Genomic DNA, 25,544 nt, shown 5'->3' on the forward strand with positions numbered 1-25,544 from the left:
AGGACACACACAAAATAAAATATGCAGCATGCAGCAACACCCCCCTGCCCCTTTACTCACTGCTCCTATGTGAACTGGTCATATCTGGAACAGGCCCCCTCCTCACCCAGAGGCAAGCCCCCTGTCGAGAGGGGGAGGGCAGCACACTCCGTTGCTGTTAAAAGAGAAGCCACTTTCTTTCCTTTTAAACTTGCAAGTTTTGTCTTTATTTTGTTCTTTATATTTTGAAAGTGAAAAGAAATAGTATGGAGTCAATTTCTTTTTTTAAATATTTGTTCTATGTATTTACAAGCCTTAAAGTTGCACTAGAGATTCTGAAAGGACTGCTACTAATTCCTCCTTCTCCAGAGTAGCACTTGTTTGCATTGAGCCAGGTATTCCAAGCAGTCTGGTCCACAGCTGGTTTCTCAAACGCGCTTCATCAGTTCCAATGTCACACTTTGTTATTTTTGTTCTTGTTCTTTTATTGGAAGCAAGCTGAGAGGCAGGCAGAAAGATCTGATGAACACTTTTGAACAGTTCTTCCCCTCAGCTAGCTCATTCCCAACCCCCTTGAGAATTTATTACACAGCTACCGTGCTCTGAAACAAAACTGAGGTGGATCTGCAGGGGAGGGAAATTTATTTCTCTGCTTTTTTGTCTATTTTACAATTTGTTACAGAAACTGCAAATTTAAAAATTACACTGACATTTGCAGTCCTTAAAATAATAAATTAAAAGTTCCCACTTTTTTCCTAAACAGATTTGTTTCTTTTTAAAGTATGAGTCCTTGTTTAAAAAGGAAAAAGATTAAAACAAAATATTTTCTATAAATAATAGATGTATTTTGGTTTAGTGCTCCTGCCCTCAGGTTTGAAGTGGACTTGAATTTTCAAGTACTTTTTCATCCTCCATGATCGCCTTTTGCGTTTATATCTATTTTTTCCCTCTCCCGCTCGTGCACATGCGGGAGAAGGGGGGGGTTCTGCGTGAGAATTGGCCTTGCTGCACTGTGATTGGCGAAGACATGAAACTTTTTTTTAAAAAAATACTTAAATTGTTTTTTTTTGTTTTTGTTTTTTGTATTCAGTTTTAATTATCCTCTGACTCCTCTTCAGCTTCTCGTAGCCATGTAAAGAATGCTGTGACCGATTTAAGTGCGACGCCTTTCCCATTCTGCTCTGCTGGGTCTTTGCTGCTTTCCCATTTGTAGAAGGCATCCTCTGATATCACTTCCTCATCGTACAGGCAATCAAAAAACATCCGTAACAAATCTGCAGGAAGAGAAGAACATCCCCTGAACAGCATTTATTGGCTGAGCATCCCATAAATACATGAAACTGGTCCATCTAGTTCAGGATTGTCTTCTCCAAATAGCAGTGGTTCTCCTGGACTTGGTGCAGAGAAAGAATCTTTTCTGTCCTACGATATCCAGTATTCTTAAAATGGAAAAGCTAGGGAACAAACCTGGGAGTGTCTGCACGCAAAGCAAAACACCAGGAATGGATCAAGTGCTCAGTTTGAAGTGTGCCTTGCAGAACTGCAGATGTGGTGATGGGAATCCCGCCTAGATTATGAAGTTATTCAGCCAAAGCTTTTCGTGTTTTCTATGAAGAACAGCCAACTCAGAGGGCTTTCTGAGGTTGCAATTTTGAATGCTTTGTTTACACCATGCTGCCCCCTCCCCCCATTTTGCATTTATTCATCAGTGCTCTGAACCTTTTGGGCATGTGAGAATCCAGACCCACCCCCCAACATCATAACAAGAGAGGTGAACACAGCCTCTCTTGAGCAAATACCACGGCCCAGGAGATCACATACTCTGTGTTCCCCTGGGTGTTGTCTGAAAGGAGGAAAAGAGGGCTTTTGCAGTGACGGCCTGCTAACCAGCGGGAGATGCTTGGCTCATTAAAGCCGAAGCACAGGACTGTGCATGTTGGTACTTGACAGGACGCCCATGCTCTCCACTGCAGGCAGCTCTGTGGTCTTGTGGCAGGAATGGCCCTTCCCTTGTTAAACTGGGACTGGGGAAAGGAAGGATGACTCTTCCGGGAGTTTCAAAAAATCAATTACTTTTCTACACACTTCCAGGAGTTTTGCTTAAAATTAAAGCACAGAATTACCCTTTCTCTGTGGAGCAGGCAAGAGTGGAATTGGGGGGGGGGCTCTCCTCACCAAACAGAACAGGTGCTCTCCGAATTTCTCTGGCCCTGCCCTTGCCAATTCTAGGCACAGAATCCCACATCCTGGGAATCAGAGTTGTTGTTTTTAAATTTTCTTTTGGAATGTGAAGAAAGTACCTGGTGACATCTACAAAGTTAAGCGCGGGGGGGGAGGGTTTCAGTGAATCCTTCTCTCTCTCTCTGACTAGCGGAAGCAGAATTATGCAACAAAAGTCAATGTACTGTAAGCCCTACAGCCAGAGATGTTCATGGAGCAGCGAGACGGAGGTCTTCTGCCCAACACTACGCAAAGCTGACTCAAGAGGCCGAGCAACCAAGGTAATGAAATCTGAGGCACACTTACTAGGAGGCTGGTCAAGTTTTACTATTGATGCTTGTAGTGCGTAAAGTGCTTGTAGTTCCTTCTCTGTGTCCGAGTCTAGGTACTTAAGTAAAATCGGCACTCTCTGCTTGATCACAGCAGTGTCCACTCGCAAGCTAGAACTATCCACTGGAAAGAAAAAGAAGAGCCAAGCATCAGCTTGAGGCTGAGAGGAGGGCAGCAGGCCAGGCCTGCCCACAGAGACAGGGCAATTGCAGAAGAACTTGTATGCGTTTGGGCTGACCACGCGACAGAAATGAAATGCTCTGAAAGTAGCTGCCATCTCAAAGACAATCTGGTTGCACACTCATGATACCAAAAATGCAGGCTCAGTTTTCAGCTTTATTGAGCTGCTAAAATGGACAACAGCATGTTTTCCACCAACAAAACACCTGTCCAGCCACAAGACGAGGCCCAAGAACTCCAACTGACATGGTGACTTTCATGACCCAGAGAATGAAAAGCGAGAAAGCACACGCCCCCACAAAAGGAAGGTGAAATTCCTCTTTCCCAAAGCAAACACCAAGAACTGCTGTGGAGAAATTACCACTTGAGGCTTTCCAACAAAATAAGTCTGGATGAAAAACAACAACTGCTGTAGATAGTGAAGAGGCCATCTGTTCCTTCTCCATCCTCACTTGACTTCAAATCCTGTGGGTGAGACCCAAAGAGGAGGACCCCCCCCCAAAGTCCCCTGGGGCAAAAGCCTGTGCCTCAGAGCCAAACTAGATGTGATGTATGGGGGACCCTTATGCAGCTCACGTCACCACCAAACATTATTTGCCGGAAGGAAAGCGCCCACGCACGCTGGAGCCATCTGGGGTCAGCGCTCTGGCACAGGAGGAGAAGGGACTGGAAGGCTGAGACCCCTTCTCCCCCGTGGGCTGAGGTCCTCTGTTGTTTCCAGAGTCAGATGGGGGTTCCCCAAATGTCTAGCTTGGCCCCCTGTGTCACCATGTGAAGGAGTCATTCTTCATGCACAGGGAATTACAGAAAGTGATTTGTATCTTTGAAACAGATCTTTGAAACAGAAACTTTTATGGCTGAGCACTGTACTACTCACCTATAATAGCTGCTTTACAAACTGCTGTCATTAAAGCTCTAAGGAATGTCGGTGAACTCATCTGGCTTTCATCTAGATTTGCCTAAAACAAAGAGCGAGAAGTCTTTGTGAGCAGTGGCTGGCCACAGGAGAGCCAGCTGCTCAGGGAGGCTGCTGAAGTTGGCTGGTTTGCCAGAACAGTCCTCTGCAGGAACTGCAGGGAGCAGGAGAGAGGCACCCCTCCTGTTTGTGTTCACTCCACCAGAGTGCGCCCGCTGAAGCACAGTCATCCAGACATGGCACTCGGAGAGACGCTGCGGTAGCACAGCACTCTTGGGAGCAGTCAATGCAAGGATCTGTACTTCCAGCCCCCGCAGGCCACACAGGTGACTGCTGCAGCAGAACATCGGCCTGGTGACAGACGCAGCTCCCAGGGACGAATCCAGACTTCCCCAAAAGCAGAGGGCCTGCCTGGCAGCGGGAGTGAGTGCCAGGGACCAGCTGCATCATGCCACTCCCAAAGGTGGCCAGCAATGGGAGCCTGTACCTCTACCCAGTCAAAGATCTGTTCATCGTTCGCCTTGTCCTCCATAATGAGTTTCTCCAGCTGTTTGTTCAGCTCTTCAGCAGAGAGTTCTTTCTTTGAAAGTGCTTCTGAGGAACTGGAACCGTCAGTCTCTGTGAAGTCCAACTTCTGCAGGGGGGAGGAGGAGCAGCTTCAGCACAAACGAGGCTTTCCATCCGCCCCTTGCTGGGTTCTCCCCACCCCCCAACAAGACAGGAGGAAACAGAATCCACCTCTCATCCTCTACGGGGGGAAGGTGCCATTCCTGACTTTCGAGCTCTGGGTGCCCCTGGGACTGGAGCCCTCCAGGGCCCCTCACCCTGCCCACTGAAGCCTTTCACCTACTAGCGCCCCCTTCTCTGTGTACCCTCCCACTGGCCATCACAGTGCTACGGCGGGATTAAGACTGTGGGGCTCCCTGCCACAAGCATTTGCATGCAACTGATCCTGCTGAGTCTTGGGCGCCAGGTTAAAACTGGATGTCATTCACCCAGGACTTTGGCTAAGTCGTCTGCATTGCTGGAAGTCTCTCTGCCCAGTTGCTCCCCCAGCCCCAATCCTTTCGTTTGGCTTTCACTGTATACTGTTGATGGAATATTTTTCCACTGGCATTTTGTTGATTGCAGTGCTTTATGAAGGTATTTTCTTGCTGCTGCTACCAGCCTTGGAAGCTGAGAGTGAGAGGCTGTGACAGAAGCCTTTTCATCCACCAAGTCAAGCCGAGAGTTGTACAGCTATGCACACACATGCACACACATGCACCCACGAGATCCGTCACTTCCTTTTACCCAGGATGCTTTGCCCCCCGAGCTGCCCGGTGCTGCTCACAGGCCAGGGCCCCAACGCACCTGCTCCGTGAGAAATGTGTGGACGTCTTCGCCTTCTGGCAAGAAGTCTTTCCAACTGAGGTCAGCCTCCCTCCACAAGGCCGCCACTTTCTTATGGCTCTAGAACACAAAGCCAGTGCCTTGGCTGTGAAACGGGGAGGTGCGGTGCAGGTATCCACTCAGGCTTTTCTTGGGGGTGAAGGAGGGGTAGCGGAGGGGCCCCTGTTTGCAGCAGCGACTGCGCCACTACCCCCCACCTCCACCCCAGAGGAGGGTCTGGCAGCTGCTGGGGAGCATGCACTACTGGCAGCGTGAACCAAGCAAAGGTCCGTCATCCAGCGAGGAAAAGGATGCTCAGGCCAGGAGGCCCTTCAGAGAGAGGAGTGTGACTGGGAAGGCCAAACCACACACAGACACTGATCTCCATGCTCTCCAGAGCCTAAGGGACAGGCGGAGTTGTGGGACTGCTGCCTCTGAGCAGCCCAAGCAGACTTCAAAACCACCTCTGAAAAATCTTCACTCAGCTCACAAGCCTGACAGACCCAAGGAAGCCTCTGGCTTTCCCCCAGCATCGCTGCCTTCCAGGCCCCATCGTTTCCTTTTTTGGGGACATGCAAAGACCTGGGAATGACACCCAGCACACTCACCATTTGTTTGCATAGAAGGTGCAGCATTTCAGAAAGTAAGATTCCAGCTCTTCCCACTGGAAGTAACGGCTTACTAAATTCTCTGCAACGGAACAGCAACAAACACGGGCTTTACCGAGAGTGTGGAAGAGTCCCACAAAGGATTTCTCGATGTCTGGCCTGGACTTCTCAGCTCAAGAGCACCTGTGCAGCCCCCCCACCCCCCGGCTTTGCTGAAGAATGGCTGGGCGGCTGGAAACCCACAGTGGGTCTCTCAAAGCCCCGCAAGTGGTGGAGGGGGCAGCTCTCTGGATTCAGCCACAGAGTGAAACATCAGCTACAGCCAGCGCCGACTTTGCCACCCCCTCCCAGACAAAGAGCTCTGCTTACGTCAGAAGTTCTCTCATAGAGATTCCTCCTTCTTTTAACATGGGGGTCACTAGTTCAGCCAAGTACAACCAGATGTGTGGGATATCGATAGCCATGTCGTCTGCAGTCTCCAAGGTGTCTGCAAACCTACGGGAGAAAGCCACACTGGTCAATCCAATGCTAAGAAGGCCAATGCAATTCTGGGCTGCATCAATAGGAGTATTGTGTCTAGATCAAGGGAAGTAATACTACCACTGTATTCTGCATTGGTCAGACCTCACTTGGAATACTGTGTCCCGTTTTGGGCTTCACAACTTAAGAAGGATGTTGACAAGTTGGAGCGGGTCCAGAGGAGGGCAACCAGAATGGTCAGAGGTCTGGAATCCATGCCCTATGAGGAGAGACTTAAGGAGCTGGGTTTGTTTAGTCTGGAGAAGAGAAGGTTAAGGGGTGACATGATAGCCATGTTTAAATATTTGAAGGGATGCCATGTTAATGAGAGAACTAGCTTGTTCTCTGTTGCTTCAGAGACTAGGACATGGAGTAGTGGATTTAAACTAAGAGAAAAGCGATTCCACCTACCGTATATACTCGCGTATAAGCCGAGTTTTTCAGCCCAAAAAAAGGGCTGAAAAAGCCGACCTCGGCTTATACGCGGGTCAATACGGTAGAGGGGGGAGGAGGTAAGAGGGAGGAGGGAGGGGGGAACTTACCTCCATCACCGCCGCCTGGGCGCATTCCTCTGGCCGGGGGGGGGCCTTCCCGCCCAGGCAGGAGGCCCCCGCCGGCCGCGCCGCCGCCTGCGCGCCTGGGCGCGTTCCTCTGGCCGGGGGGGGGGGGGCCTTCCCGCCCAGGCAGGAGGCCCCCGCCGGCCGCACCGCCGCCGCCCGTGCGCCTGGGCGCCTTCGGCCGGCCGGCAGGGACCTTCCCGCCCAGGCAGGAGGCCCCCGCCGGCCACGCCGCCGCCGCGCCTGGGCGCGTTCCTCTGGCCGGGGGGGGGCCTTCCCGCCCAGGCAGGAGCCCCCGCCGGCCGCGCCGCCGCCGGCCGCACGCCTGGGCGCGTTCCTCTGGCCAGGGGGGGCCTTCCCGCCTAGGCAGGAGGCCCCCGCCGGCCGCGCCGCCGCCGCCTGCGTGCCTGGGCGCGTTCCTCTGGCCGGCAGGGGCCTTCCCGCCCAGGCAGGAGGCCCCAGCCGGCTGCGCCACCGCCGGCCGCGCGCCTGGGCGCCTTCCTCCGGCCGGTGGGGGCCTCCTGCCAGCCCAGGAAGGCCGCGCCGCCACCACCGATTCGCCGCCTTTCCAGGTAAGGGGCTCTTCCCCCTCCCCCCTTGAATGGCACTGGGGTCGGGGTGGGTTGGGGTGGGTTGGGAGGGCCTGGAGGCCGGCGGGAGGGCGACCTGGGGCAGGGCCCTGCGCTCTAAAATGGCGGCCGCCATTTTAGAGCGCAGCATTGCCGGTAAAGGGAATTTCTTATTGACCCTCGGCTTATACGAGGGTCAATAAGAAATTCCCTTTTCTGGCCTCAAATTTGGGGGGTCAGCTTATACTCGGGTCGGCTTAAACCCGAGTATATACGGTAAACATTAGGAAGAACTTTCTGACGGTGAGGGCGGTTCGACGGAATGCGCTGCCTTGGGTGTGTGTGTGTGTGTGTGTGTGTGTGTGGAGTCCCCGTCTTTGGAGATCTTCAAGCAGAGGTTGGATGGCCATCTGTCGGGAGAGCTTTGATTGTGGGATCCTGCATGGCAGGGGGTTGGACTGGATGGCCCTTGGGGTCTCTTCCAACCTTGTGTGATTTTTGTGATTTGTGAATCCACACCCTTTCTGGGAGAGCGCACTGGTTGCTCCTGTGTATCCGATGCTGTGTGTCTGATTCCTGTGTCAGCACCCACAAAAGAGAAGAGAATACCCAGAAATAGTTCTTCTTTCCCTGGCAGACTACCAACCCCTTGAAGAAGTCCTCCTTGCTTAGTTTTTCCGTCTGCACCAGCTGATACAGCAACTGGCCCATGTGATCTCTGGTGATCTGGCTCCTCTCCAGGGTGGATTCCACTCCTACTTGCACGAAGATAGGCAGCACACCTGGCATGTCCAGCTCCTCCACGCACTGCATCGCTTCCTGTGCAGGCAACACAAGGGGTGACACAGAGGTGGGCTTCTTGGAGTCTGCAACTTCGCATCTCACCTCAGCATCCAGACTTAAGAGGGACATCTTGTGCAAGGCTGCCAGGAAGCCCCCGTCAGGGCAAAGTGACCCGCTCCCTGCCCAGGGCTGCTGTTCCACTTGCCTTATAGTCATTAATGTGCAAGAATTCATCAATGATCGATCTGCACTTTCTCTCCACTTCCTCGTCTGATAGGGCAGGCTTGTTGTCTTGGGCAGGGTAGGTGGGGATTTCAGGCTTGGCTTTTAAGACGGTTAAAGAGAAGATTAACACAGAGACATGAGGCAGCTTCCTTCCTGACAACGGACCGTTCCCCATTTCGTTGTGAATCATTCTCACAGCCCCAGCACAGAACACAAGGGGCCCCTGCCCCAAGAAGCCTACAATCTCAAATTCGACATGTGGGATGAACATGGGAAGCCCCTGCAGTTCCTTCTGGTCATGTGGGGTTAGTCTTACTTTCCTAGGGGAGGGGTTGTGCCTAAAACTTCACGGGAAAAGTGGTTTTTGAATAGGGAATTGAAGGAATGGCACCATCATGCCGAGAGGGGTGTTGGGAGCGGAAGCTGCAGCTGCAAGCAGGTAAGCAGGGCTTGAGGGAGCAGAAGCCCTTTGGACAGTGGGGTGTGTATGCTGTGAACGTCAGCAGGATGCAAGTGTGGAGAGATGGGGGGGCATGGGCAAGGAGTTTGGGAGTGGGTGGGAAGGCAATGGAGAGAGAGAACTACCACGCAGTCAGAGTGACAGCAAAGGGAATTACTCTGATGGCAGAGCTCTGCATAGAGGAAAGGGAGGTGTGCCGGCAGAGTCCAGAGGAGAGGTGGCCAAGGCAGGAGCCTTGCCCGGGGGACTGGGAGGAGGGGCTGCTCTCTGGCCACGTTCTCAAAAGAAGGCAAAGGCTTAGTGGCAGGGCAGAGCGAGGGGTCCAACATCCCACCCAGCCTTTGTGCTTTGTGATGTTGCCAACTGACTGGAGAATAAGCAAAAAGAAGAGCAGCAGAAGCTCAGTCTTGGGCACACTGTGCTTGTCGGGACCAGAAGGCATCCAACGGAGGCGGGCGAGAGCTGGGTGCCCGATGCAGAAAGGAAATATCACAGCCACAGGGATGGCAGGACAGTATGTGGCCAGAGAAGAGGGACAAGGACAGTCCATGGGGGGCGGGGGGAAGCACAGAGAGGGGAGGCCTCCCCAGTGTGAAGGACAGCAAGGCATTCTTCTCTGTGCTTATCTACATTAATGTTACTCTGCTTGCTTTCCAAAGATTCTACCTACCGCTAAAATGAGCAAGAATATGGAAATCCACAAGGAATCCCATCCACTAGCTGCCTTAACAGAAACGCTCTGCAGAGGAACGCAACAAGCAGCCACACCAACCCCGGCCTCTGTGGGGCTCTACCCTCAAGACTGATGTAAGGGACACAGCCACACCAGAGAGGCTGAACGCGGCTGAAATCGCAGGCAAGCAGGCGAGTGAAGAGCTTGGCAAGGGGCAGCTCAGCGCACTCGGCGGGGCTCCCCAGAACTCCCAGATGCTGCTGGCCAGGAGGACCCGGGGGCAGCGCCAGTGGCGGAGAAACTCACCCACTTCTTTAACTTTGTTCCGGTCTGCCTCCGTACTGTTTCGGTCACTCTCCAGGGCGCCGGTTAACTGCTTCACCGTCTCGAGCATCTCCCGCCGCTGCTCCTCCTGAGCTTGGTTGTCCAGGAGGAGCTCTTTGCTGCTGCTGCCCCGCAGGAAGGTGCCGGGCCGGGACACCGAAGAGGGCAGCAGCTTGTCGTTCTTCTCCCTGCCTGAGCTCCCGCGACTGCGGGAAGAAAGACAGACATCGCACAGGCAAACGTCTGACCACAATCGCTCCCAACACGCCAGGATAGTTATACGAACCGACATCTACTGTGAATCACAACTAACAATAAGCACAGAAATTCAGCGCTCACCGGAAGAGCAAGAGAGTTGATCCGAAAGGCTGGTTTTAACCAAGCGGATGACGTGCCATGCACGGCCCCTCAAAGCACAACATACTAAACCGGGCTTCTTATACAGGAAGGCATGCACGGGTGGATGATCCCCCCCGCCCCCCCCCCCCCCCGGTTCCTCTTTCACCACTCCCAAAGCAGCGTCACCCACAGCCTTCTTGAAAAGCAAGTGCCAGAGAAGCTGCAGTCAGTTCGCCACTCGCTGCTTACCTCGTTAAGGCCCGGCGAGAGTCCAACTCTGAGGAGGTGACTGACGCTGACACGGATGACACGGGAGGCTGCAGTGCAGAGAAGCGGTTCAAACTAGTGGCACTTGGTCGTAAGGAATCTGCAAGAGGATGTTGGGGAGAGTGACAGCCGTCTCTGGAGCTCAGCAGCTCGACCCATGACCCCCTGCACTCTGGGGCGGGAGACTGGTTTGGAGCCTGGAAATATCTGGGAGGCCGATCACCGGCCAGGTGGGGAGCCCCAGAGAGCAAGGACAGGGCCCCGAGAGCACGGAATTCTACAGTCAGGGTCCCGTGGGTTACATAATCCCAAACAAGAGCAGAAAAAGCAGGATCCAGCCATCTCGCAGTCCATTCAGATGTCATGGCAGGCACAAACCTGGCTAGTTGTCAAGCTCACATGACACCTGAACAACGTGCTGCAAAGACACTCAAACGCAGGGGCTTTCGCTACCAGCTGTTTACTTCTTTCAATGCCAGTAACTAAGTTGGTTTTTATATGCTGACTTTCTCTACCACTTAAGGAAGAATCAAACCGGCTTCAATCTCCTTCCCCTCCTCGCAACAGACACCTTGTGAGGTAGGTGGGGCTGAGAGAGTTCAGAAAACTGCCTGGCCCAAGGTCATGTAGCAGGCTTCATGTGGAGGAGTGTGGAAACGAACCTGGTTCACCAGATTAGCATTCGCCACTCACGTGAAGGAGTGGGGAATCAAACCCGGTTCTCCAGATTAGAGTCCACCCACTCTAGTCCTTACGAGTGGGAGGACAGGCTCAGCAGTGGACAAGCAACATCTGACAGAAGGTCAGAGGTGACAGGACTGGCCAAACAGTTTTGGGGATTCAGGCCAGAGAAGGACGAAGTGCAGTGGAGAAACAAACATGGTATGCAAACGGACTTCAATGGCATCGATCATGAGAGGGAGGGCCTCTTGGCCCATCTTCTGGGCATGGAGTAGGAGTTACTGGGGGTATGGGGGGGGAGGTAGTTGTGAATTTCCTGCATTGTGCAAGGGACTTGGACTAGATGACCCTGGTGGTCACTTCCAACTCTATGATTCTATGATTATGCAAGACCTGGAATCTGGCCAAAGGGCCTGGTTTCAGTCACTTTTGGAGCAGAATTTTGATTTGGTTCTTCAGAAGCTTGTTTGCGGCTTTCTAGAGGCACCTGGTTGGCCACTATGTGAACAGACTGCTGGACTTGATGGGCCTTGGTCTGATCCAGCAGGGCCTTTCTTATGTTCTTAAGCCTGACCACAAGTGGAAGCCTGCCCTCCGCCTGGGGGGGAGGCTGTGTGTTGGGCCCCACAGCAGAGAGGAGGAAAGGGAGCTCCGTGCTTACCGATCTCGCTGACCTTTGCTCCGCCGCTGCTGCCTTTTCCCCAGCTGCCCAGCTGGGCTTTAGGCACAAGCTGGATCTTCTCATCTATTGTGGGCTGCAATACACAAGAGGAGGAATCAGGCCTGGCCGGCTTGGGCAGGGTGTGTCCCTTTGGCAGTAAGCCAAGGGGAGCTGCCCACTCTGCAACCATCTCACCGAGGCATCAGGTCCCCAAGGGCAGCACCAAGCAGTCAAGCATACATAGAAAACAGCTTCAGGGTGGGAGGCGCAAGAAACACTAAGGCCAGATTAATAACCACGTGGTTTTCAGCCATCCCTCCAGCCAGTCCTCTAACCAAGGGCCTCTTCCCAAATACATACCTTGGTGATTTTAAGGAACTTGGTGGGGTCCAGCACACGGCTATTTTTCGCTCCTTGTACAGTGTTCCAGCCACCCTCCTCCACCCTCTGGACACCTGCAAAGAAGCAGACAGACCCATGATGGAAGCTCAGGGACAGCCCCCCCCCCCCCGCCCCCAGTTTGAAAGCTTCTGGTAACCGGGGCTTCTGAAAGTGTTTTCGGGTGAACTGTTCTGCATAATTCTGCCCACTCTAGCTAGAGAGCACCCCCCCTTCAGCCCAAGTGAACACTACAGATGGGACTGTCCTCCAGCAGAACACTGCGGGTACGGAAAGACCCAGTGAGCATGCTTGCTGAGGCACTGCTCAGGAAACTGGACAGGGAAGGGCAAAGCACGGTGCCGGGAATTACCAGGCCGCCTCTTTTCTTTGGTCATCAACTGCTGGACTTTACGTTGCTCCTCCTGCTCCTCAATCTTTGCTTCTTTATGAATCTGCTCTATTGTCTTGGGGCCTTGATCTGCCCTCCGTGATATCCAGTTACACTGCAAAAGACAGGAGAACAAGCCCTGAAGGGGAGGCATCCTGCACCCCCAGCGAGCAACGTATTCCTCACACAAGCAATCCACACCTGGTGGGAACCCACTTACATCTGCTTCCCTGTGTATGGCTTTTGGTTAAGTTTATAAACAATCAAATGTCTCTTTGAAAGCCTCCAGCTGGGGAGAGCACAGAGCCACGCCCCCACAGCACGAGTTAGCAGCCTGTTGCCAGCCGGCCTGGCCAAAGAAAACCACCCTGTCCCTCTAATAGAGGCTTAATGTGTGGAAACGGGGAGCAGAAGCTCTTCATGGCAGGGAGGTAAATGACATCCTATTAAGCCGCTATCTACGGGAAAGGGCATTTCCCCCCCTCTAGCTGGCAATCCTTTGCCCCTCTCCTTGGGACACTTGGGTGGTATGAATAGGCACAGGAAGTGGGTCAAGACACTTAGCGGAGAACTACTCCAAGGTGCAAACTGCTGACAAAACTGGGTCCTGCCCTTTGGCGACCACCCAGATCCACCAGCCCTGCTTCTCAGACCCCTTCTGGTCGTGCCCCTCACCAAACACATACCTGCCTGAGGTCTATGACATCTTGAAGCATGAACCGGATCCTAGATGATGTTTTCCTTTCTTTCACAATCTTCTCCATTTGATTGAAATACTGATCCATTCGAGGCTGGAAGACAGACAAATGCCCTCACAATATTTGCCACTCAGCAGAGGGGGCGCCAGCCACCCAGGCAGCCTCATGCTGAGCTCTAGGAACGCCCTGGCATCGTGGCCAAATGATCCCATCAAACAAACCACAGTCGTGCCAAAAAAGCAGTGGAAAACTCTACATCTTTAGGCATGATTTAACTACATTTGTGAAGAGCCAAGAGAGGGGAAAATGCAAGCCTTTGGAGGAGGCAGGGGCACAGAGCGGGCTCCATCCTCCAGCCTGACCTGGAAATCCATGCCAAGTTCATGTGGGGCCTGCAGCATCACTTGGAGGCAAAACCTGTCCGTTCTCCATGGATGGAGAAGACAGCAAGAATCATGGGATGATGACCATCAAACTCTCAAGCTGTTTTTAATTTACAGAACATGCACTGGAGAATTCCTCACTTATTGCAGTGTGAGATGCAAGGCAGCAAATGGGAAAAATGCTGATGCCACTCGGAAACACCCCCCTCCCGCCTGCCCGGTCTGTCTCCCTCCTCCCAGCTCAGACCGTCTGTTGCGACTGTGCCCCCCCCCCCCACCTTGGCTTTTTCAAAGTCCAAGTCTTTGCCAATGGTGGTCAAGAGGCGGCAGAGGCACTCCAAGGACTCCTCGTCATGGTTCTTCAGCAGCTTCACCACACAGTCGTGCATGATGGCCTCCGTCAGCATCTTCAGTTTGAAGAGCTCCCCAATGAACTTGATGTTGCCAATGGAGCGCCGCCGCGCCTTGTCCTTGGCCTCCTCCAGCTCATCATGAAGCCGCGTCCTCTCCTCTGGCTGCAGCACAGGAAAGGGAATGGCAAAGAGGAGCCGAAGCAGCCGCCCCAGAACCGCCCCACCAGGGAGCAGGACACTGGCTGAGGAGTTCCACCCCACAAGCCCATCTCCTTGTTCCCGAAATCAGCCAAACACAAACCCCACTGTTCACATAACAGAGCGCACTCAGTGGAAGGGGCTTTGCTGGAGACACTGCTGGAGACTCACCGTGGTGGCAGCTTCCAGTTCTTTCTGCTTCTTCTCAAAGACATCATCATCAGCTTTGTCCTTCTCAAATTCCTTCTGGCAGCGATTCAGTAGCAACTTGCGAAAGTTGACAGTGCTTCCAGGCTTCTCTGCCATGGGTACTTTCAGCTATGTCCAACACAAGGAAAGCAAAACGCGACATGCAAGTCAGGCCCTCTGCTGTGCAGTCCCTGATCAGATCACCAGGCAGCACCATTCTCAGGATGCAGCTCCCTCTCTCACTCCTGGGTAGGGTTCCCAGACCCCTGCGGGAAGCGAGGGATCCCCTGCTTTGGGACCTCTAGCCCCAGGGCCATTTGGCTGGCTGGCAGGGGGCCTTACCAGCAGCAAACTGAGGCCATAGGAAGTGATGTCATCATGTCACCAGTGATGAGTGGTTGCAAAAACTCTATGTAAAAATTTGGGCAAAAACTCTATGTAAAAATGGCTGCTACCATAGTTGTTGCCCAAATACCAGAGCATCCCCATGTCACTGGCCACGTGATGTCAAAGCATCGCCGGTGACAGAGGCTGAGGCCTCAGTTTGCTGCCGGTGAGTCCCCCACCTCTCTCTTGGCTAAAGTGCCAGCTCTCTGTTTGTTTTTGCAAAATCCTCATACCTTTCTGAAATCCCAGTTTACTTGCCTAAACCCTCATCCTGACTTTCTGTCACAAATAAATTCCTGTCTCTGTATCCACACAAATTTGTATGCCATCAAGCCTCTGTGTGCCATCAAATTTCCCCTGGAAAAAAATCCCAGTCACCCTTCGATCCATCACAGGGGGCTTCCGCGTTCCAGTGCCCGGTGGTGCCACTCATGGCAATTCCACCTTCTGTTTGCTCCCCTCTGCCATCCATCTTGCTTACAGGATTGACAAAACACGTCCCTTGCTCAAATATGCCTGCACCTAAATGTACCACCAGTCAACGAAGTGCCTGCCACAGTCCCATGGCTCAGAGAGGACAGGAACATCTGCAACATCAGAGGCTTGGATCCGTCCAACTTAGCTCTCAGGACATTGAAGAGACCCCCCCCCCCTTTCCTGGAGTACAGAAGGCTGCAGCAATGGGGGCAATCCCAGGGAGGAATAGGAGGGGAGGGAAGCATTTAGAATGCATTTCTAACCATTGTAAGCCACTTTATGGGTCTATGGTCAAAAAGTAGGTAAGTATAATAAATTATTAATAACTGTACTTGAGTAGAAGTGTCCCTCGCCAAACAAAGATCCTCCTCTGCCATGCCCACACCTGCTGAGCTTGACTGAACTACTCCCTGCCCTTCCCCGCGTGTCACTGCGACAACCCCCAGCCAGGAATCTCCCCCTCCCCGGCCTTACCGTGACAAGACATCGACACATGTTTGCATAGGCCACAGAGAAGCTGGGCTCATCGATGGCCTTCTCAAACACCAGGTCGATCACACCTTTCAGCCTTTCTTCCGTGTCCACAGTTAAATCGGTCACTTGCTTCATTAGCTGATTGAACATCTGCGGGGTCAGCTTGTTTAAGATACTTCGAACCTTGCGGAACAGCTCCTAAAGCAAAGGGAAAAGCAAGTGCAAGAGAAAAGCCCCAAATGTGGTGAGACTTGGAGAGAAACGTGGGAAATTGCCCCAAGGCAGCTTATGGTACCCTCCACCTGTGTGCATGTTGGGTCCACCAGCCTGCAGACAGTGGCCCACTGTGAATTCCACAAACCGCCCCCTCCACACACACACACACACCAAAAATACCCCAATCCCCTGCAAGGGCAGTCTGAACAAACAGCTCCACCCACCGGGGCTGCCATTTCAGGAGGGAAAGGGGAAGACAGAGGCAGAGACAGTCAGACACAGCAGAACTCCACAGCTGCAGAAGGGCCCTTGGCAGGGGGCCTTCCTGTGGGATGCTTTTTTCTTTCAAAAGCAAAGGCAGAAATATTCAAGAAGAGGTAGTAGGTTGTCTGGTATCCTGACCCCTTTCCATGCAATGTGAACCCCGGGGGAAGCCAGGCCGGCACCCACAGACCCCTCCCCAGCCTTGCCTCACCTGGGTCTTGATGTTGTCAGGGTCTTCTGCTTGCGTCTCACGTTTCAGGGTCGGCTTCCAGGCGTTCTCGGCTTTCTTCAGGTGGATGTCCTCTTTGACGCAAACAGTGATGATCTTTCGGGGCTCTCGCCTCTGACCAGGCTGAGATCTCCGTGGCCCAACATTCAACAGCTAAGACAAAAATCACCCCCACCCAATATTACATTCCCTTAAGACACTGACATGACATGACAACACTACATGCTCCAGCAGCCTGCGAGAAATCCTGCAAGCAGTGTCTGATGGTGGGGGAGTGAAGGAAGGGCGAGGGTTTCTGGGCTGCACTCCTGACACTCGGGGAGGGCCCGTCTCACGCAGGAAACACCAGTTGGCAAAACACCGCTGCCCGCCTCCGTCCTTTCTCGTAGACAAGTGGCACAAGTGAAACAAGAGCAATGGCCTGACGGCTTTCTCACACACTCCAACTAACATGCTCAGGCAAGGAGAAAGCAGCATGCTCCCCTTCTCCCCAGCGAGGCCCCCAGCCCTGCGTCGCCCCCTTTCCCTTCCATTTGCAAAGGACAGGAAAGCCCTCCTCTTCCTTCCCCAAGAATGACCACTGCCACCGCAAAGCACAACACCTCGCGCAGCCTTTGCAGGGATCTCCCACCGCGCACCTCCCAGCACAAACGCCAAAGGAGGTGTCCCTTGGCTCCTCCACCCGGAGGGGCAGCGTACTGAGTGGTCACTGAGCTGCAACCAGCCCTAGCAGGGCTCTCAGCCTGGGCAGATGACTCACATAGTGGCGATGGGGAGGACACGCCGCTCCCTAGAGAGACCAAGTCCTGCTTCGTGGTGGACGTGTCCAAATTCATCTGCGGTATTCGGTGTGTGGCTTGACGAGTAAAGCAAACACACACCATGGGAGTGCTCAAGTCCGCCCACCAGCACCAAGCCTCAAAAGCTGGGGGCTGATTTCACGGAGCTTGACCCGTCACTCACGTATGGTCTGCCCAGAGTGACCGGCCCCTTCCTTCCGCTGCCTTGGATACAAGGACCTTAAGACCAGTTTCGTCTGCAGAAAGCAACGGGCATCAGCAGGGTCCAATCAGCTGCTGAATTACCTCCATGCAACACAGTCACACAACAGGGACATCGACAATGCTCAAAAGGTCCTTGGGACACCAGCAGCAGCTGACGTTCTGCTCCTGGATCAGTCCCTCATTCCAACTAGCTTCCAAGAAATGAAGGGTACTCGCCCTGCCAGGATGGAGGGAGAGGAACAAGCCTTTCTTCTGGTCTCTCTCCCATTCCTGAGCTTGCCCACCATGGCTACGTGTCGCCACAGGACTCCTTGCCGGCACCACCTCTAGACACCCCCAACTGACCTCTCTTCCTCCGTCACCTTTAGCAACCAAACTTCCCTTGCTGCTGTCTTGACTTAGGAACAACGCTGGCAGAAGGAGCCGAAGCACCGGCACGGGGCCCCCATCTCATCAGAGAGGAAGCAGCCCGCCAGGAGGCCCTTCCTAAGCTCTCTCTCTCTGGCACAGGGGCCCCCAAGGCAGACCAGGAGGCGCTCAAAAAACCCTCCTGGGGGGAAACCCAAGGCACGGAGGTTTTAGCTGATGCCACCCGGCTCCTGGTGCATCACACCTGGCCACAACAGACGCTGCAGGTATTTTGCCTCATCTGAATTCCCTGGAAAACAATAAGATGCATCACCCGGGTAACCGTTTTCTAGGACACCGAGGTTAGTGAAATGCTGTTACTGTCACGAAACACAATGGAAGAAGCTGCCATTCAGCGACACAAGAGGGAAAAAACACACTCTGCACTGAATGCTTTCGAGCGAGAGAGGCGGGGCCAAGCGAGACTCACCTGATCTCCCCCTCTCCTCAGGACTGCAAAGGGCAGCCCCGGGCGGATCCAGCTCAGGCCAAAGGTCCAGCTCGCCCTCTGCCGGGCGTGTCCCACCCACCACTGAAGAAGAGACTGCCTAAAGAAGGTACAAGGCAAGGCGGGCAGCTGGGGCCATCACAGGTGTGTGCCTCTGGCGCCTCTCTCGGGGGGGGGGGGAGGAAGGGGGAGGAGAGACCTTGGCAGAAAGAGGGGGAGGGAGGGGGAGAGGGTGGCTTACCCCTATCGGCAGGTTCCGCAGGGGTGGGTGAGAGGAGACCAACAAAGGGCAGGCTGGGGGGCCGCACCGAGCAAGAGACTGGAGGCCAGGAGGGGGCTGCACTTTGCAGGCCTGGAGAGAGACAAAGGGGGGGGGTGTCACCCACAGGCCAGGCTTGGCTTCGGACTCCCTCCCTGCAGAGGACCAGGCCGCACACAGGCCGGGCCAACGGTGGACCATGGAAGCGAACCCCCACAGACCCCTGTGCTCTTGGCGGGCTCTGGCCGGAATCTCTGGGAGGCAGAGGCCCCCCCGCGGCATCCCTCTTGGCTTGCCACTTTCCATACCTCTGCCCGTTCCCTTGGGAGGGGAGGACCCGACTCTTCAGCCAACCAGAGCCCAGGCAGAAAAGGAGAAGGAGAGGTGACAGGGAAGACAAGAAAAGAAACAGCCAGACAGGGAGGAAGAGACAAGTGATGGTGACGGGGCAGGAGGAGGGAAAGCAAGCCAAGAGCCCCTCCCTGCCCCATGCTTTGGGGTCTCCCCTTCATTGCAGCAGAGCTATCGTGTGTTCGTGTGGCAGCAGCAGCGGGGAAGGGGGCTCCTGACTGAAGGAACAACCCCAAAGACTCACACTTACAGCTGTCGCCCGTCCACCAGGGATCTGTCGACCAAAATCAGCAAACGCCGGTGTGAAATCCGGACCCCGTGCCAAGATGCGAGGATCCAAAGTCCGGAGAGTCAGCTTGGGCTGATTGATCTGTGTGGAAAGGAAAGCAAAAAGCGAAGGGTCACACATGGTAGCCCCCTTCCGCCTCCACGCCTGTCCTTCAGAGCACCCTGCAGCGCAGATTGTCTTTAAGCTCCCCCTGTGGTGGGATGCCCAGCTCACAAGCTGCAGCCCAGTGAGCCAGGAGCGTTGCCTCACTGGTCCACCCCTCGAAAGAAACACTGGAAGACACAACAGGTCAAGGACAGGCCCACTCCTCAGTACCCAAAAAAGGGAGAGGAAAAAGAGTGGGGCCCCCACAGCAGCCCTTGTGCAAGAAGTCTGGGCTCCAAAGACCATCCCGTGAAGATCCCCGCTCTGGTCTCCCCAGCGGACCAGACCCCTCACTCCAAGTGAACTAAGACCAGTCGCTGCAGCCCCTCCTCGCCAGGCCAGGCCCAACACGACAGCCAGGCACTGCTCTTCAGAGACTGGACACAACACCCCCCTCCCCTGGGCCCCATACCTTGTCAAGGACCACGTCACTGATGGGCGGCAGCCCCTCTGGCTTCTGGATGCAGGCAGGCATGAACTGGAAGTCCAGGAGGAACTCGCGGTCATACTGCTTCTTCCCTTCGGAGTCCTGGGGCTTCCGCTGCTCTGTAGCGACACACAGAAGGCCTCAGAAGGGGACTTGCTCCTGGCAGTGCCTGCAACCCCCCCTCCACACACACACACACACACACAAGCCCTGCCTGGAAGCAGGAGCCTCCCCTTCAGCACAGGCCAGCTGGGCACAGTCACACCCACCCTGCTGATGGGGGAAGAAAGACAAAGGGAAAGAGAACCCCTCTAGTCTACTGGGTAGAAGTCTGGATCCAAGGGTCCTCAGCCATGATGGTTGTTTGGTGATAAAAAAAACCCCCAAAGCAAAGAGATCTGATCCAGAAGCCAAAGGGAGGGTGAATACAAGGTTGCCATGCAGACCAACTGTGCACACAGTGCTTTCCGCAAAGGAAACTCCCCACCTCACCCCCATATAACTGGCAGAGGAGAGAGCACAGGGCTTGCTTCCCCCCACCCCCAAACACACACCACTCCATTCAACTGGTCTGGGCAGAGACCCCACGAGACTTGGGAGATGCTGGGTCGCCATTCTGAAGCGGACAGTGCAGTAAGCACTGATAACGGAGAAGGGGACTCAGGATGCTAAAAGGGGACTCTTGCTAAAGAGCTTTGAGGCTTGGTTTTTAAGAGCAAGAAAATCTCGAGGCCCAAAGCAGAAGACAGAGGTGCCACAGCCGCAACCAGGCCCAGAGCCCAAGTGCCTGCTTGACGGGCTCCGTTCAGTGAAGGAAGCGAACACTGAAGAATGGTCAAAAAGCCGGGTGCCCACAGGGGCACTTTTCCATTAGACTGAGATAATGCACCTTGGAGTTCTGCTTTTCTTCCCCAGAGTTTGGAAAACAAGGAGCAACTCACTGCATAGACAGCTGCGTTGCTCAGAAGAGGCACCCTGAGCTCGGAGATAGGGCAACGGATCTCTAGCGGGAACTGGGAGCTCATTACAACGGCCCCCATCTGAGAGCCGGAATGGAACCAGTGCACGGACCCAGGGGGACCGTGGCTATTCTGGAGCCTCTTTGACAGTGTCTCTTTTCAGGTAACACCTCAGTCCTTTGTTACCAGAAACATACAGCTACTTCTTTAAGACAAATGAGCAAAACGCAACCCTCCCTTTCGAAAACCAGGACAGGAAGAGCTGAGGGGACTGACCTGGTGGCTTACACTGGCCGGGCGGGGCTTCACTGGGACTCTCGAGACAACCTGCTGGCCCCTCACCGCCTTCCCCCGGCAAAACATTCTCAGCGCCGTTGCGGATGGGTTCCCCTCCTTCCTGCTCCCCATTTTCTTCCAAGGCTTTTGCTATTTTAAGGTCAAAGGGGGAGGCTCTCCCACGACTCATGGCCTCTTGCTCAGATTCTTCAAGCCTTCGGCCAGCTCTCCGCTCCTCTTCCACTTGAGGCTGGAGCATAAGAAAGTCCACGATTCACCCTCAAAGTAGTCATTCAACCCAACCTCAACAAGAGAAAACTTTGTGGAATTCAAAAGGCAGGACAGAAAACATTATATAGGGTCTACAGAATCATAACAGCATCTGCTCCACCTGGTCCCCACAAAAGTCCAAAGAATCCCAGGGCAACCCCATTACTATTCTATACACTTGGATGAGAACAACTCCAAAGCCCCCCTAGAATCCCGGATGCTGGCAGCATGTTCAGCAAATGTCCAGCCTGGATGGAAGGAACAGACCCCGGGGGAAGGAAGTCCCGGGGCTCCTCTGACTAAGGAAGCGCCTCTGTCAGTGGGCCGTTTGGGCTTGACAAGCCAGAGTGCCTCTGACACAGTTTGGGAGGACTCCCTGCGGCCCTCACCTCGACCTCAGCCTCCACCTCCTCAGCAGCTTGGTTCTGGTCTTTTGGTTTCTTCCACGTCTTTGGTGCAGTTACAGCTGGTTGGGCTACAAGACAAACGGTTAGGTATGTTACTTGCCAAATCAAAACTACAGCCGTGGCTTCCCTTCTGAATCTACTCCAAGTCCAGAGTCAAAAGGCACACTGTCCCAGCCTGAAGAAGAGGGCCACCGCCTATACAGGGCATTTCCATTCGAAAGGAATTCCAGATAGCAACTGCAACGCTAGGAGGAGGGAAGGCTCTTTGCCCCCTTTCACGGTACTTTTGACAAAGCTATAAAGTCCAAAATTAATTTACAAAAGTGCAGGAGAAAACATGATAGGCAGATCCAATCAGAAATCTGTAGAGCTGAACTAATTAATATCTGTAATGGGTGGGCTATGCAAGATATTACCAACTACAGTGAGGCAGAAATTCAAAGTACGAAGAAGAGTTGGTTTTTATATGCTGACTTTATCTACCTTTTAGTTTTGGAGGTCTTTAAGCAGAGGCTAGATGGCCATCTGTCGGGAGTGCTTTGATTGTGGGATCCTACATGGCGGGGGGAGGGTTGGGGTCACTGGGGATGTGGGGGGAGGTAGTTGTTAGTTTCCTGCATTGTGCAGGGGGTTGGACTAGATGACCCTGGTGGTCCCTTCCAACTCTATGATTCTATGACTTAAGGAGAATCAAACCGGCTTACTATATCCTTCCCTTCCTCTTGCCACCACAGACACCTTGTGAGTTAGGTGGGGCTGAGAGAGTTCAGAGAACTGTGACTAGCCCAATGTCACCCAGTTGGCTTCATGGGTAGGATTGGGGAAACCAGATTAGAGCCTGCTGTTCTTAACCACTACACCACGCTGGCTCCCAAGAAAGAGAAATGTGAGGCTTGTTCCATAAAACAAAAATGAAAGAGGAGGCCAGTCCAGGCAGCATCTCAAGCTGGCGAAACCAGCAAAATCCAGGCCATTTGCTTCCTGACGAGTGTCCCTCAGATGCCCAAGCCTGGAGTGGCAGAATGACCAGGAGGGCAAGGCAGGCACCACTTGTGACTTTCCACTGGTTGCACCCACACTGGCTCAGCCTCAGAAAGTACTCCAGGCCACGGAGAGAAGACACTGTCAGCTGCTGCCCGCAGGACCTTCGAGTCCCAAGCAAGACACACTGGGCTCGCCAAACTGGTCAAAAGCCTGGGTTGTCCCATAAGCCACATACGGCAGAAGTCCATCCCAACAGAACAGGCTACCTGAACCCCTCCACCTGGCCTCTTTTTAATTACACCACTGAAGCAGGAATGGGCCAGGACACCCCCCCTCCCAGCACCTCACCTCTACAGGATGTCATCACGAAAAGAAATCAAGCAGCAATAAAACACCAGGGCCCAAATGTACCCATCAAAACAGGTCTACCCTGAGGAGCTTCTACATTTAATGTCAGAATTATTGGAAAGGGTTAGAGCTATAAAGTGCAAACCAGTACCTCTTCGCATCTCTCCCCCAGCCCAATTCACTGCAGAGACCACTAACAAATGGGCCACTTCTTCCACCAGAACGGGCATCGAAGTCCCGGGGCACGTGCTCCTGCTGCAAGCCCTGTAGAGTGGTGGTCAGCGTGATCCACCTGTCAGTAGGGACAGCAGGGCTTGCGGGGAGAGAGGCTGTGGATGCAGCCAATGGAGGAGAAGAGCCCCGTTGCCAGGCCGTGATGCAACGGCAGAAGACTATGACATACAGCCCTGTCAAGGTTCAAGAGGAGCCCTGGCCTCCAGGGACACCCAGGGCTGGTGGGGAAGTCAGAGGCCGGCTAGGATGTCTGAGCACTGCTCATGTAAAACCGCCTACGGGCTCCAGTGGAAGAAAGTCAACGTGAGAGGAGGACAACACACGGCACCGTTTAGGCCAGCCTTCCCTTCTATTTAGCCGCCAAGAAAACGGTCAAGGCAAAAATACTATCGACTGAAAAGCAGAATCCTCCAGCAGACAGGAGCGTGTTGCAGAGGACCCCCAACAACCCAGACTGGGGAGTGGCTGCCCATCAAACCCCCCCCCCCCATGATTGGTGGAAACAATTTAGAACCAGACTCATCTCAACACGCACAAGACAGCTCCCCTCAACTCCCATGCAAACAATGAGGACCACCTCCAACCTCTTGCCAGGCAGGCACTGGAGGCCCACAATGTGCCTTCAGACAGTGACCGAGTGAAGTTGCCTGATCCAGAGTCAGACCCCTGGTCCACCCAGAGAGGTGTCAGTGGCTCGCTGAGGTCTTCCCTATCACCCACCATCGAGACCTTTTAACTGGAGATGCTGAGAAGTGAAGCTGAGATCTTTGGTATGCCAGCAGATGCTCTGCCACAGAACTATGGCCCCTCACCTCAACAGAGGCGCGAGAGGGGATTGTCAGGCAGAGCTGCAGAACACCAGAGATTTAAAGGAAATGAGACGAAACGCTCTCTCACTCTCTGATGATAAATGGAATTTGCAGAGATATAGATCTAAATAAAGGGAAACTTTGGAAGTGATATGCATCCCTGTCTTGCTTTAACAAATATCAACATCACCATGATAAGGAGGCAGCAGTTTGAGCTGGGCAGGAAGTGGATTGTTTTGTTTTGTTCCTGAGTCATGCCTGAAAGAGTGGGGACGCGAAAGCCCTGATGCTTGCTGGAAAGAGGAACATTCCAGAATTGTGGACCCACCAAACACCACACCACCACTCCATTTCCTGGCAGTGTTGGGCAGGCCTGGCTGCGGCTAACCCACCCTGCTGTTGTCTGGCATAAACACTGCTCACCTGGCCCATGGCCCTTCCTTGCGTTCAGGCCCTCACAAGACTCGGAGGCGTTCTCCTCAGGACGGCTCTCTGCCTCCAGCTCCTCTCTCCCCACAGCTTCTGGCACATCTTCGCTGAGGACCGTTCTTGTGATCTCCTCTCCTTCCAAATCCCCCTGAAGAGCAGGGAGAGCACCAGGTAGTGGGAGAGGAGGAGGAGGAGGAGAAGAAGAAGGGCTGGTCGTGGTAACAGCCACAGGAGCAGCAGCAGCAGCAGTAACAGAGAGGGGAGGGCTAGGTGGTGGAGTGAGAGGCGGAGATGGAGTAGCAGAACAAAGCACAGGAGCTGCAGAGGGCGGTGGTGGCGGTAGCGGCACGCCTTCCACTTCAGCCTGAGCAGCTTCTGGGGCTTCCAGCTCCACCACCAAGGGAGCTCCCTCCTGTGGCTCTTCCTCTGCCACGCCATCAGTCACGGCCACCTGGTCACTGACTCCATTGAGTTCGTTCACTAGACTGACACTGGCAGCCCCTTGGCTCTCGCTCCGGACCGTTCGCCTGGGCTCCCTGCAGACGTCTGCACTGCTCTCATCTGCGGGAGGGCCGGCAGGCGTTTCCACGCAGGGTGCTGCGCCAAGAAGAAGGGTGGCTTCCAGTTTGGGGGAAGCAAGTTCACACCGGTCCTCAAAGTCTGCTGCAAACGGAGGTTTTCCAGGTGCGGAGGCAGCCAGAACTGCGGTCGGGGAGGGCAAAGCAGCCCGAGGAAGCTCTGTGGAGGTCTCTGTGGAGGCCGGGCTCTCAGCTGCCAGGCCCGCCGGATCCTTTCTCTCTCCACTAGGTTCTGGTCTGAGGGCAGGGGAAGGAGATTTTAATACTGGATCTGCTTTAGGCGTCTCTTCTGGGGAAAAGGAAAAACGGAGAGTTAAAAGGAACATTGGCTCATCAGATCAGACCGACCTCTGGCCTCTCTCTTGGGAATACTCGTTCAACGAGGAAGTCTCAGGGAAAGGGGCAGAAACACCCACCCACCCACCTTCCCTGCTGGAAGTAAGCACCATCTTTCAGGCACTCTTTAGCCTTGAGCACGGAGGCTTGGGGAAAACCTTCTGGCCTGGGATGCACCCACACTTTCTTTCCACCCATTTGGAAATAACGAAGGAGTTTCATAAGAGACGTTTCCCTTCCATCTGCTTAGCCCTCTCAATGGTTGGGTGGAAATTTATCATTTGG

General features: G+C 53.9%; 1 protein-coding gene across 1 annotated transcript in view; it reads right to left on the minus strand.

Annotated features, from left to right (window-relative positions):
* Positions 1-461: 461 nt before the first annotated feature.
* The window catches only part of EIF4G3 (eukaryotic translation initiation factor 4 gamma 3), a 51,269-nt gene continuing 26,186 nt past the window's right edge, over positions 462-25,544 (minus strand). Inside the window, exons 11-35 of the mRNA XM_056865160.1 lie at positions 24,340-25,212; positions 21,524-21,609; positions 20,865-21,114; positions 19,615-19,748; positions 19,014-19,139; positions 18,401-18,511; positions 16,282-16,452; positions 15,591-15,788; positions 14,235-14,381; positions 13,791-14,027; positions 13,118-13,222; positions 12,414-12,546; positions 12,023-12,117; positions 11,663-11,756; positions 10,303-10,420; positions 9,697-9,920; positions 8,234-8,356; positions 7,896-8,064; positions 5,974-6,099; positions 5,605-5,686; positions 4,979-5,077; positions 4,113-4,259; positions 3,587-3,668; positions 2,506-2,652; positions 462-1,253 (exon numbers count right to left, since the gene is read on the minus strand). Of these exons, the coding sequence (XP_056721138.1) occupies positions 1,072-1,253; positions 2,506-2,652; positions 3,587-3,668; positions 4,113-4,259; positions 4,979-5,077; positions 5,605-5,686; positions 5,974-6,099; positions 7,896-8,064; positions 8,234-8,356; positions 9,697-9,920; positions 10,303-10,420; positions 11,663-11,756; positions 12,023-12,117; positions 12,414-12,546; positions 13,118-13,222; positions 13,791-14,027; positions 14,235-14,381; positions 15,591-15,788; positions 16,282-16,452; positions 18,401-18,511; positions 19,014-19,139; positions 19,615-19,748; positions 20,865-21,114; positions 21,524-21,609; positions 24,340-25,212 (4,259 nt within the window). The 3' untranslated portion in view covers positions 462-1,071. The remainder of the gene's footprint in view (positions 1,254-2,505; positions 2,653-3,586; positions 3,669-4,112; positions 4,260-4,978; positions 5,078-5,604; positions 5,687-5,973; positions 6,100-7,895; positions 8,065-8,233; positions 8,357-9,696; positions 9,921-10,302; positions 10,421-11,662; positions 11,757-12,022; positions 12,118-12,413; positions 12,547-13,117; positions 13,223-13,790; positions 14,028-14,234; positions 14,382-15,590; positions 15,789-16,281; positions 16,453-18,400; positions 18,512-19,013; positions 19,140-19,614; positions 19,749-20,864; positions 21,115-21,523; positions 21,610-24,339; positions 25,213-25,544) is intronic.

This window comes from Euleptes europaea, chromosome 19 (genome assembly GCF_029931775.1).
Source record: "Euleptes europaea isolate rEulEur1 chromosome 19, rEulEur1.hap1, whole genome shotgun sequence".
In the NCBI taxonomy this organism is placed as follows: domain Eukaryota; kingdom Metazoa; phylum Chordata; class Lepidosauria; order Squamata; family Sphaerodactylidae; genus Euleptes; species Euleptes europaea.